Source organism: Patella vulgata, chromosome 1, assembly GCF_932274485.2.
Source record: "Patella vulgata chromosome 1, xgPatVulg1.2, whole genome shotgun sequence".
Lineage (NCBI taxonomy): Eukaryota > Metazoa > Mollusca > Gastropoda > Patellidae > Patella > Patella vulgata.
In genome coordinates this window covers 70,425,002-70,438,935 of record NC_065879.2, presented here as the reverse complement: position 1 = coordinate 70,438,935, position 13,934 = coordinate 70,425,002, and the positions used below count along the sequence as shown (strand labels likewise).

At 35.8% G+C, this 13,934-nt stretch overlaps 2 protein-coding genes across 5 annotated transcripts in view; both read left to right on the top strand.

Moving 5' to 3' along the window:
• Positions 1-2,978: 2,978 nt before the first annotated feature.
• LOC126827663 (E3 SUMO-protein ligase NSE2) lies at positions 2,979-7,824 on the top strand. Its single transcript, XM_050557117.1, has 5 exons — positions 2,979-3,230; positions 3,898-4,001; positions 5,429-5,576; positions 6,414-6,612; positions 7,305-7,824. The coding sequence occupies exons 1-5, from the start codon at positions 3,095-3,097 to the stop codon at positions 7,444-7,446; spliced, it is 729 nt and encodes a 242-aa protein (XP_050413074.1). The 5' UTR covers positions 2,979-3,094; the 3' UTR covers positions 7,447-7,824.
• Positions 7,825-12,145: 4,321 nt separating this feature from the next.
• The window catches only part of LOC126827504 (cadherin-related hmr-1-like), a 92,929-nt gene continuing 91,140 nt past the window's right edge, over positions 12,146-13,934 (top strand). For 2 of the 4 annotated variants that reach the window (XM_050557062.2, XM_050557055.2), the window contains exons 1-3: positions 12,146-12,327; positions 13,162-13,312; positions 13,512-13,679. In XM_050557062.2, coding sequence (XP_050413019.1) covers positions 12,271-12,327; positions 13,162-13,312; positions 13,512-13,679 — 376 coding nt within the window. In that variant the 5' untranslated portion in view covers positions 12,146-12,270. The remainder of the gene's footprint in view (positions 12,328-13,161; positions 13,313-13,511; positions 13,680-13,934) is intronic. The other 2 variants (XR_008787707.1, XM_056099867.1) reach the window with 2 other exon arrangements.

Sequence of the window (13,934 nt, the reverse complement as noted above, 5' to 3'; positions counted from 1 at the left end):
TGTATGGTTCACCTTCATGGACGTCACTAAGCATTAAAGGGACATGTGGCTGAATATTAATAATGGGCATTTGGCGTATTAGTAAAAGATCAATTATAGTAAGAACGTGTGACGGTACTTTTATACGTTAAGATTAATGTACAATATGGTTAAATGTATGTTGATTTTTGTGATAACTTTTATAATCAGACAAACTGCATTTTCAAGATGCAAGCCATAATCTATTTCATTCTGATTTTGTTTTCACACCTCTAAATTGAATAGCAGTATATGTTTGTTTTTTCCAATATCAACATTCCCTAGATTATTTTTCCAAATTCTTACAACTTTTTGGCGTCATGTATTTAGTAACCCGCTCATCGCTGACCTTTCCCTTTAAGCATTAAACTCCATATAATAATAGATGATCGAAGTGTTATATATAATACAATTAGGTATAATATATACAAATAAATAACAGTATTTGCTTATTGTAAATCTGTGTATACATATATTTCAATAGTCATAACACACAAACCCATACAACCTAGTACAAGTATATCAAAAACGAAAGTCGCCCATTGTCCCGCGTGTCAAGTTTTCCAAAGGGCCACAACACTCTTGTTATATGTCTTTGTTATGCGAAATTGGTTGTGTGACTATGGTATGACGTTTAGAATGGGCTGTATGACTGGGAACAATTTAAAGCCCCACGCTGACTATATAACGGATTCCTTTTTTTAAGAATTCCATACAAATATATCTATTTATTTAAATACAAACTAGAGAATCCTGATCAAAACGTCGTCCAGATTATGTCGTTCATCAAAGGTCACGAGATTTAAACGGGGCTAGCGCTAAACCTAACCCAAAGCCTAATCCTAGATCTAGCCCTAACCGTTACCCTAACCCACAATCTCGTCATCAATCACGTGTCCTAGGCCTGTTAGCATCTTGCGACCTTGACGAAATCTGCAGTTGGCTTTAATATTTAGACCTAACCTATATACGATTGAATCAATTTTGTTTTTTATACCCACTCCTCTGCTGGGTTTTCAAAATAATGATAAACGATAGAAGACATAATCAGAGAGCGAGAGAGAGAGAGAGAGGGGGGGGGGGGGGGTAACGCCAACTCGAATAAACTAAGCCATTTTGGGACTAACATATGGTTCAATTTTATTTCAATAATTCGCTTGCGCGTAGGGGTCTTTAGCAGCGGGAGGGGGGGGGTGCAGCCGGAGAAAACCCAAGAGGTTGAACAGGCGACCGTATTGCGTGTCACCGGGGAATCGAAACCGCGCCAGTTGACGCAATGACAAACCTTATGATACAACACGCACGCGTTAACCATTCGGCCACCCAACCCCCTTCGAAAAAGAGCTGCGACAATTAGTACGCCAAAAGATTTACAAACCAGTGGTTGCCAGGCAAGATACACCCACATTTTGCAAGAGATGGATATAGAGAATAAGCTAGAAATAAAAGCGATTTATCGTATAATCATGGGCCATAATCCATAAGAAGTTATGGTCTGAAATGCGCGAATATAGAAAGGGTCTGAGATATTTCATCCTCGGTATCCCCAGTGTTTTCATTCCGTTCTACTCCACTATACCCTGGGTTAGTCCATAGGGTTTCCACGATTTCAAATTATCTGCTCTGGCCTTGATTGTAGATAAGGTCTACGAACCAATCAAGAACCAAACCAGTCGTTTCGCTTTCGATTTCACTGAATGATTTATGTAAATAATATATATATTTCTAATTTATTTATAATTAATTGTATTATCAAAATATGTAGTATGTTTCGCTGATTTCAAATATGTATAACATCTATATGTTTGACTTTTGTTATTATTATTACTATTCGTTCTTTATCTGAAATGTTTCATTCTGTTATGTTTATTATTATTGAACTTATACATGGCACTTTTGTTCGGTCTTCATTAATTTCACATTATACAATTTGTTGTTAGTAAGTAGGCATTTAGAATAATTTGAACTTCTCTCATTTAGGCTAACTCCTAAACTTGTCCGATGAGAGTTACTTCCCTTTGCCAACTTCCTTTTCAATTAACGATGGATGGAATTGGTCGATAAAAATAGCACAATCATCAAGGGCGAATACATGTAATTTGAGTAGTGGAGTAAAACGGAATGAAACCACTGGGGATACCGAGGATGGAGATATTTGGGATATAAAAATATATTTTAAGTTTCATCAAAATCGGATAAAAATTATGACTTGCTATTACATACTTTTACACTATTTGCGTAAAAGGAGCGGCCATTTTTTAAGGCAGTTTCGGTCCAATTTTTACTAAATTCGAACTCAACCGTCATTAGGGTGTAACAGTGATACACTGAAATGTGGCCTATAGAGGGTCCACAATCTATAATCGTGATTTTTCGTAAATCAGGGGCCATAATCCATGAAGTTATTGTCCAATACATGCCAATATCGAAAAGATCTGAGATGTTTGGGAGATAGACCTATATATTTCAAGTTTCGTCAAAATCGGATAAAAATTGTGACTTGTAGAGTGTCTGGACAGCTGTCTAATCGTTCGAAGGGGACGAAAAAACAAGGCCCCGTGTACACATTGGCGTGTATGTAAAAGACCCCTTGGCAGTTGGAAATTGATATAAGAATAGGCCGTAGCGCCGCTGTCCAGGTAAAATTTCCCTCGTAGCCTTACACTAGCTGTATGGCGTATGCCGGTGGTCATTAGCCCAGTCGCTGCAGAATAGCAGACCTACTAGGCCATTAAACCCCATTTTATTTCATTTCAATACTCAAGATTACGGAAAGATGATGTATACATAGAAATATATAAATATATAAAAAAAAAGGTAAAGTCGATTTAGTTAGAAAACTGTCTGAAATTAACGAAATTTTTTAACTTTCTGGACATGAAAGAGACTGCAACCGCACTCGGCAAACCTCAGCAGATTCCAGTATGTAGAGTAACGGAATTACCAAGGTTTGCCGAGTGGCTACAACCGGATGTGGACAAACAGCGGAAAACCAAAAGTAAAGTCAATTTAGTTGGAAAACTGTCTGAAATTAACGAAATAATTTAACTAACTAGTTAACCACAACCTTAGAAAAATGCCTCGAACAGACATGTCCCATTTTGCCGTTGTTGATCAAGCTGTGAATGTGATGAAGCAGGTGGAATCGTACATCTCAGTTGGCATGGAAATGACGATTGACGTTGCGAGTGATTTTGGTGACTATGAAAAAGGTAAACAAAAGTAGCAAAGAGTGCTGTAGCTACAATTAGAAATTACAGAAACGATTGAATGTAAAATCAATTTATATACATTCATATTACATTTGTGTCAATTTCTAGGTCCCAAATATTAGCGACTTAGCTCCTTTAAGCTTTATTTCAATGCGGCTTAGTTCAGTTAAGGAAGTTACATGTATAAATAAGCCAGTATTTCTTGTGTTGTACATGTACATTTAATTTTAATGGGAACAAATCAGATTTATTATAAAGTTTAATTATTTCTCGGAGCCACAGTGGCTCAGTGTAGAAGACGCAAGGAGTAGAAAAAAAAATCGAAAAATAATTTCTTGTAGGCCTACACATTTAATTTTAATGGGAACAAATTTTATTTATTATGAAATTTAATCTTTTCTCGGAGCCACAGTGGCTCAGTGTATAAGGCACTGGAACGCTAAAGATTCTCCAGGACTATCCAGTGTTGACACATGTCCATTAAAGAACCTGTTTTTGTATGGTACATTGCCTACAATACATGGAGTACTTTAGGGGGTTCTCCCGTTTTTGTCAATGACCTGCCTGGTAAATCTAGAGATTTATTTGGGAGACTGAATCATTGAAATGAAAATTTAATTCCAAAATTTCCTTCAGAATCTTAAAAAACTTCTCTTTATACTTGTAGATGTTAATTGTGAAGAAACATTGAAGGATGTAATGTTAGACTATATACGGATGGAAAGAGATTTTAAACAATTTATAGAATCAGTTAAATATGTTAAACAGCAGGTAATAATATCGCAACAGCCCAACCCCAATATTACCCGGGAGGTTGAGTGGCTTAATGGTTAATGCGTGCGCATTGGATCAGAAGGTCTGTCATTGAGTCAACTGGCGTGGTTTCGATTCCCTGGTTGTATGTGACAAGGAGTAGGGTCGCCTGTCCGGCCTTGTGGGTTTTCTCCAGGTCCTTCGGTTTCCTCCCACTGCTAAAGACCCCTACGCGAATTATTGAAATAAAATTGAACCATATGTTAGTCCCAAAATGACCTGGTTTGTGTCGAGTGGACCCCTCTCTCTATCTCTCTCTCTCTCTTTTCCGATTTATATGAAACTTATAATTTGTATGTTTATAACCCCAAAATCTTGGTTCCTTTCGATATTCGCGCATATGGGACCTCAACTTTCTTGATTATGGTTCCTGATCTTTCGAAAAATCTTGTTTTTAGCTTGTGGTACCCCTAGCGGTCAAAATTTTTATCTGATTTAAAAAGTGTTCAATTATTTTACCGCTACACAATAATGATGATTGAGTTTGAATTTTGTGAAAATCGGACCAAAACTGGCTGCTCCTTGTACACAAATAGGTTAAAAATGTATAATACTAAGGTTGTGGACCCTCAAGAACTTGAAGTCACAATTTTTATCCGATTTTAATGAAACTTGAAATGTAAGTTTATAACCTAAAGATCTTGGTTCCTTTAAATATTAGCACATATCGGACGATATCTTCCTGGATTATGGCACGGGATTGAATAAAAAATCACATTATTATTTTAGCTTGTTCTCTCTCCATCTCTTGCAAAATATGGGTGTATCTTGCATGACACCACTTGTTATCAACTATTATAGTAAGAAGGACCAGCTCTTTATCTATATCTTATAAACTAATATCTGGGCTGTCTATCCAGCCATAATTACGAATATTTAGAAGTTACTAAGATCATTAATACAAATTAGCAGAGATATTGTAATAACATCAATCTCCCTGATAACCATGCACACCCTGAATAAAGTAATATTAAACTGGCAGTTGGCTAATCCTCGACATTAAACAGAGTATTAAAAGCTTTCCAGCTCTAAATAAATTGAACGCTACACAAAAAAACCCAAATATGATCTGTTGGAAATGTAGTTTACGGTCCTGACTATAATTCTGCTCCGACTGGGCCGCTCTGACTTGGCTAATGGAGGCAGGCATACACCATATGGAATTTTAATTCCAACTATCAAGGGCTCTTTTATTTGCACGCCAGTGTGTACAAAGAGCCTTGGTTTTTCGTCCCATCTAAATGTCTTTACATTTTATCTGTGTTTTAATTATGTTGTTAATTTGGCAATCTTTTATAAGAATGATAATATGATCAAACTTTATCTTTATTTCAAGCATCTTAAATGCAGATTATATTTTGTTAAATTTCTTTTTTATTACACAGGTTGAGAAAGGTGCTGAAATAAAAGATCTTGAAGAAATACTTGACACTCACATACAAGAATTGAAAACTCAAAATGATGACAGTGTCTTCCAAAATCACGAGAAGTATGTGGACTTGATAGATAAAATACAGGAAGTGAGAAATACTGGTAAGTTCTAGATACTTGACCATATGTATGCTCGACAATTTCCAGCAGAAATCTGAGAGTTATGATACTTCAGGCCTAGCAATTTACTTCAGAACAAATATTTCAAATTTTAAAAATTGGAAAATTTCAGGAAAAGGTTCCAAGTAGGCCTACTTTTGTTTTTAACTAGGTAATTTTTCCAAAGAATTAGAAAACAATTTTTTTTATTGGTGTATCCGAAGAACAAAAATACAAAGGTGTACATATGTGCTGCCATTCAACCTAGTTTTTCGTCAATTTACGATATACATCTGTATTGCCAGTGGCAATAAGTCTGTAAATCAAATATATAAAGCACTAGCTTATTTACCCTGTCCATCTGTGTGCACATTGCACCTAAAGAACAATTGGTAGTTGTTATAAGAAGATAAAGATGTAATTACTGCTGTCGGGGCAAAATTCTACTACCCTCCATTTTGTAAAACTGACCATATGTTTGTCTCAAAATGATTCAAGTATTATGGTACTGAGACATTAAACCCCACTCCATGACAACTATAGTAATCCACATAAGTAAATTTAAAGCAATTGGCTATTGATAAAATAACAAAGATGTGATCAGTAACGGGTAAACAGTATTTAGTCTTTTATTTCATTTAATTGTTTTTCGGATGGGACAAAAACTTCAAGGTTCAGTGACAGTTGGAATTTGAAACAAGAGTATGCCGTAGCGCCAGTGACCGGGCAAAATTCCTCTTATAGCAGACTGCATGAGGTATGTCTGTCTTCATTAACCAAGTCGTATACAAAAGCAGGACTGTAATTTTAACTTCATTTCATTTAATTGTAAAATTCCAGAAGAAGACAACACAGACATGGTAGCCTTAACAACTGAAGATGAAGATCTTGATGTAGAGATGACTCAACAAAATGTGGTAACCAAATGTCCGTATACTGGACAAGAAATGACCTTCCCTGTCCGAAACATAATCTGTGGTCATAATTATGAAAAGGAAGGAATTATGGAATATATTTCAAAACGGAAACATAAAGCAAGGTAGGTCTAGATATTTTGGGAGTGAGCATAACAGAATGTCCTGGATTCATATCTCTATAGTTTGTTCTGTGGCTCGCCTCAAGTTTGTGCATACATAACTAATAAACGTATAATTAAAGATAAAGGGCTATTGTGAGGCCTGTCCAACCTCATGGGTTTTCTCCGGGTCCTCTGGTTTCCTCCCACTGCTAAAGACCCCTACCCGCAAGCGAATTATTGAAATATAATTAAATCATATGTTAGTCCCGGAATGACCTAGTTTGTGTCGAGTGGACGTTAAAGCCCATTTTTCTCTCTCTCTCTCTCTCTCTCGCTATTTTGAGGGGTGTACTGATTATTGCTGTCTGAACTGCGTGAGAAAATACTAGGTTTCATCACTGACATAGTTAATTCAGATTCTGAAAACAGACGAAAGTTATCTGTATATAACGTAATATGAACAGCCATTTTAGGTTGATGTGCCCAAATTGAATGGCAGCCCCAAATCGTTTTGCAATATTTTGGAATACCAGGTAGATTTCTTGAAGAGGAAAGTTGGATCTGTAGCGGTCACTAGCTATATCGGGTTAATACAAAAGTACACCACAAGTCATGAGAAGTCTTAACATATATTTCAGAAAAAATAAATATACCCCTGTATTTTGCACACATTCCATGTATTCTAACAAAATGTATCTGCTCTTGTTTTGTAGATGTCCTGTTAGTGGTTGCCGTAGTGATCAAACAGTAACAGCAGATAATTTAGAAGAAAACAAAGATTTGCGTCGATTTATTGAAAGGAAAAAGCGACAAGGTGGACAAAGGTCTAAGAGCGATAAGAAACGACTTAAGTGATATGTTTTCTGTACAAACTTATCATTTGTTTGATACGAGAATTATAATGTTTCTTTACAGTAATGTGAAAAAATATACCATACATGTACATATGGATGATTGGTTCATACCTTGAGGTAAAATTTAAGAGTTGTCCCCCTTTGCTGTCAACTCAAGTACAATGCTAAACCTAAAATAAAGAACACAAAATATGGTGCCAATTTTATATTTTTGGAAACATTTTGTATAATTCTTGTAAAAAATGTCACTGGCCTTGTGTATGAAAACCTAAACTTTATTTTAAGGATCCTGTTGTTTGATAGAGCACTAAAATCGACAATTATATCTCTTAGCAAATATTTGTATTCATGTGTAAATAATAAACATAATTCATTATTATATATGACATTTATTCTGATTTATGGAGATGGTTTATACTATTGTCAGTTTGAAATTGGTTCTAGTTTTCTCATGGAAATAATATACTACTCTTAATAGTATGAAAATAACCTTCCGTAAGACCTTTAATCTATCAAAGAGTTTAGAATTATTTATTGCAACAAAAAAAAGTAAGGGAAGCATGTTTAAAGATACATTATGTAAGATTTAGATAAAGAACTAGCCATTCTTGCTATAATAGTTCAAAAGTAGATGATGTAAAATGAATAATTTGAAAATTTCATTCAAATTACTCTATTGCAAGCAAAGATATTAGCCTTTGAAGGTTTGACAGACGTGTGCAATAATTTCAACCACCGTACTGGTTGATCGAAGCAAAGTCTCGGTCCTCTATATTTGATTAAATCAAAGTATCGCTGAACCATTCTAATCTATTTAATATCGAAGAAATCTGATGCCATCGAGAGTTGATTAAGGCCTGGATCAGTTAATTAATGTCTAATTAATACTTTAGAAAACATTTCAGGCCTAAAGAAAGACCTGCAATAGGCAGATTTAGCTCTTGCATAATGCATGTTTAAAGGACATTACCAAGGTCTACAGACTTTACATGTCAATGTGATGATTTAGCTAAGCATATTCCAAATGTGATTTTTACATAGAAATCTTTGCCCTGGTTGATCTGTAACAAAGACTTGAAGAATCTAGAAGTGATGCAAAATATATAGATCTGATATTGTTACAGGCTGAGGTAGAGAGCTGTAACACAAGCTATTTTCATGTCAATGATAATTCCTTTGAAGATGAAAGGTGGTTATAGTTATATGAGAAAGTCAGAGAATATCAAGTGTAAATCGAACTGTACATAAAAGGAATTGATTACCAGGAGGTCAGAAAAAGCCAGAAAGTTTAGATTAATTTTCTACTTACATTTTAAACTATGGCTATACTGATTAATTTAATACTATTATTATGCTACCTCTTTCTCTGTCACATGGGGATCACATGGCTAAGTGGGTAAGACGCTAGCTCCCTAGCCTGGAGGTCGGGTGTTCGATCCTTGCATTGGCCGAGAAAGTTCATCCAGATTTTCCGGCGTGGTTCTCCCTTGTCAGTGATGCAGGACGGAGGGGCTGACAAGGAAAGCTGTCTAGTCATTCGGATGGGACGAAAAACCGAGGTCCTGTGTACACATTGGCGTGCACGTAAAAGATCCCTTGGCAGTTGGAATTCGATATAAGAGTAGGCCGTAGTGCCGCTGTCCGGGCAAAATTTCCCTCATAGCACACTGTTCGGCGTATGCCCGTCTTCATTAGCCCAGGTTAGGAGCAGAACAGTAGGAGTTAAACTCCATTTCATTTCATTTCATTTCTCTGTCACATGGTTTACATGTCACAATATGCAAAACTATGTTTATAATTTATTCTGGTAGCCATATAAATAAACAATGTCATACAATTATATTTATCTTGAAAGTGTCTACTTCTGTTGTTTCTGCCACATCGATTACAAATTGCAATATGTAAAACGTGACTGCACACTATAAGATTTTATTCTTGTTCAGTAATGCTAAGGCCAACTTTTTGATGAATTATCAGGGCTTCCAATGTAGTTCATTAGAATATTCCAACTCATTGATTTTCATCAAATGTCATTTCGGTTAAAATGTATAGTTTTGGAGTGGAAAAACCGTCTCGTCTCGGTGTAGCCTGTAAATGAAGAAGATATGGTTGAATATCATTATGGTCTGAATCCTACAAAATAATGTTTGATTAAAATTAATGAGACCTTGAGTAGTAGGGAAGAACCACATTAAAAAGGTTTAAATTACTAAAATTAAGAAATGATTCGGGTTGATTTATTACTTTCTGTACTTTCCAAAGCAACATTATTTTGATTAGGTCAGTAATTTGGCCTGTCTGGTACATAACAAAAACCATAATTTGAACTTGTTCCAATATCGCATAAAGATATCTTGGCGTGTGTTAAAGGGCACGTCAATAACCTGTCAATCATTTTAATATGACGTTTTAAATATAGAAGATTGTCAGACGAAAGAAATCCACTCTCTGTACGCAAACTTTTGTAGATCTCCTGTGCACGTTAAAGACGCTTATAGGTTGCATTAATCAGTTTTGTGCGACATTCCGATCACCTTCTCGTGGAATATAAGCTTTATTAAATGCAATGAAATGGCATTTAACGTCCTACATTTCTGCACCAATCTCGCTAATGAAGACGTGTCCGATAAGGGATATTACAATTGTCAATTCCAATCGTTCTATTATGTGCTTGCGGGACTTCGTTTTTTCGTCCCATCCGAATTACGAGATTCCGTTCTTTGCTATACCGTGATACGTACAACGGACAAGAGGAAACTCCTAGAAGATCTCGACGTACCGTAACATCGAACTACGGATCTTCCAGGTTAGTGAGCGAGCGCCAGACTGACTGAGCCACCGTGGCACCCTTATAAAGCCAATTCATTCATAAGAAATTACCGTTGTTTTCTGTGCATATCCTAGACGCAGTATTGGACTAGGTATTAAAACCGACGCGGGCATTTTTCACCTAGATCGGTCCATTATTTATCATAAAAGTAATTTGGGCAGTTATTTTTTATCCACCTTAGCTACCCATGTGCTGCATAGCCGAAACCAGTCCATTGTTCAAATATCCGCACGGCCTGTCCGTCCGAGAAGTACATACTAAATTCAAAGATTCGGAAATTATTTCAAAATTGTTTTGTGTCTGTGTTCTGTTAGCCTCGGTGGGTAATGTGTAAGATGCTGGCTCGCTATCTTTGAGGTCATGGGTTCGCTCCCGGTGTTGGTTTCCAGTTGTCAATGGTGCAGGACGGAGCGCCTGACAAACAGATGGGACAAACAGCAGAGGTTCCATGTGCACATTGGCGTGCACGTAAAAAGTCCCTTGGCAGTTGGAATTCTATAAGTGTAGACCGTGGCACCGCTGCCCGGACAAATCTTCCTCGCTGTATGGCTTATACCCGTTTTCATTAGACCAGTCGGAGCAGAACAGAAGAACGTTAAACCATATTTCATGACATTGTTTGCTTTATAGATTGTTTGACAGTTTTCTTTGCCTCGCCTACTAAAACTTTTACTGAATTATGCTATAGATCTATGGTAGTATATTTTATGTCATTTAAAATAAATATGTTGGCTAACAAATAACAAAAACAAGCTATTGTATCACCTTAACTAAAGGGAAAGGCTTTCAGAATTTAAGGACACAACAAACACGTCGTCACAATAAATAGACATTAAAGGGGAGCTCAGCCATTCAATTGCAAAGACCGACAAAATAAAAACAATAAGGCACAAAAACTAGATTTTTCACATGTAACATAATGTACAGGCTGTTTTTATTATGTAAATAAGCAAACCTTGGCATTTCTTTTTTAAAAAAATCCCTAGAAAGAGACTCAAGGCTATTCCACTTATGAGCCCCCTCCCATTGCCCAACCCAAGACTAACGAAAGATGAGAGTGTTTGAAAGCAATTTTGCAGCGCCGATGGTGCAGACGACGGTTGTTTTTGACCACATTGCTTTAAAGAAAGGCTTATAACACTGTCAAAAATGTTATACACCTTATAGATCTCTTTTGCCCCTATTTCAGCCGTAGGGGGGTGGGGGTGGATGGCCGAATGGTTAGCACGTGCGCGCTATATCATAAGGTATGTCATTGAGTCAACTGGCGTAGTTTCGATTTCCCGGTTGTACGTGACAAGGAGTTGGGTCGCCTGTCCAACCTCGTGGGTTTTCTCCGGGTTCTCCGGTTTACTCCCACTGCTAAAGACCCCTACGCGCAAGCGAATTATTGAAATAAAATTGAACCATATGTTAGTTCCGAATGACCTAGCTTGTGTCGAGTGGACGTTGAACCCCATTTCTCTCTATATATATTTAATCTCTGTTCTGGCATGTTGGGTCTTTGATTTGAATTAATCAGCACGTCACGTCAACCGATTATTCTCAGACTTCTATTGCCTGATTCATTAAAATGCTTATAGCACACGACACGATTTTAGAATCCCTTTATAAAACGTGTCGTACGTTCGACTAAAATTGTCGATCAACGGCGACACAAAGTCGGATTGTCAGTGATATATAATCTTTGGTGTGTGCACGTCTTAAGATCTTGGCCATTTCAACGCTACAATTTGGTAAACGTGTTTTATTCAAACAACAGAATTCCCATTTAGCAATTGTTTAAATTTTATGCAATATGGGGGTATTGACTGTCAATCTAATAATAAAATATACGTATATGCTTTTTATATATTTAAATAATACCATACTTTGTCGCAACCCAAAATAATAGAACGATTCGTTTCATATTAAACATTTTTTTTCAACGTTTTATCAGAGAAGCTTTGTACTGGATGTGATAGGATTACGTGTTTAAATTTAACAGAATTGGATATGTTAAAAACACAGAAAATGTTCAAAGATTTTCTTGTTAGTTTTATGTTCTTACTGGTAAGTAATGTGTCCATTCAAATAAACTATTTCGTAACATGTTTACATATTTAAACAGACAAGAAACTCTTAGTTTAGTTGAGTTTGTCTGTCAATTTATATTTGTAAATTAGCTTCGTCTTCATTGTTTTAATAATCTTGTTTTTTTCTTTTTCTTTGTTTTTATCAAATCATCTCAGTTAAATTAAAATGAAATGGGGTTTAACGTCCTACTGTTCTACTCCGACTGGGGTAATGAGGACGGGCATATACTATACAGTGTGCTATGAGGGACATATTTCCCAGACATTTCTGGGGCTAGGGAGCCAGTGTCTGGCGGTGTAAGTTCACAATCAGCGGATGCTCCTGTTATTGGTTTAGTAAGTTTAAATACCGTGTTTTATATTCCTCATGCATTCGAAGAAATATCTACTACTTTATGAAACTTGCTACTTTTGTGTAATTAAGCACATAAAATATAATATTATAATAAAAAAAAAATAAAACTTTCGTACGGGCCGGCGTTAATGAATTGATTATTATGTATCATTATTTATCTAAACATACAAAATGGCCATAACTTATATGATTATGTATATATTGATCGATTCTGATCAAAATATTTTCTTTTAAAAAGGGTGGGGTCTAAAAGTATAATATGTTTAGTTTTATTTAGGCATGTTAGCATTTTAAGGGGGTAATTATAATGCGATATATTTGCAAAACAATCTTTATATTTAGTTTTAATAGTAATAGACCGTGATGTGAAATGTCTATAAAGAACAAGCAACGTTTCCCTTTGGGTTATTTATTTATTGACTACTTTACTTAATGAGGATGTTTATTTTTAAACAGAACATAATAACAATAAAAGCCCAATGGTCTTTGCGTGAATCAGCAGAGGGCTTAAACAAATTTACCGCGCAGCTTATAACTTGTGCCAGTGCCTTGGACGTAACAGCAGTCCCGTCTACATGTAATGGGTGTTTTGGAGTAATTCCTGTCGGTAGGTAATTTGAAGATTTGAACATTTTCCAATCAATTATAATTATCATACAAACATGATTATTTTATTTATTTAATTTCAATGACAATTTCTAATGACGTTGTTGTAATTCAGCAACCATCAGGCTTGTCCCCAACTTAAAAATTCTGTTACTGGTGTTTCAAATATATATTTTATTTTATTTTATTATTCGTTTCAGGCACAGGAACCTATAATTTGTATTACGCACCAAGGAATAATTTACGATTAGATTTTGATAAATCTCGAAATTATCAGATCACAGCGACATGTCGTGGAACTGAAATCGCAGTGGTCATCGGTCTCACGGTAATTCCAAATTTCCCGCCACGATTTCAAGACGCAAGAAGTAAGTTATAATACAAGGATTTTCGAATACTAAAGACACAATCACCTGTGAATTCGACAGACCCTGATGGCTTAAACACTGTACCGGCTATGATTCAATAGATTCATAAGATCGGTTGGTGCAGGAGAGTTAAACCCCATTTCACTTGAAGCTCACTGTGAATTTTGAAACCTATGGGAAATTCATTGTACTTAAATGAAAATCCTGATTAATATCTATATTTAATAATTAAATTTAAATCTATACTTTAGATTT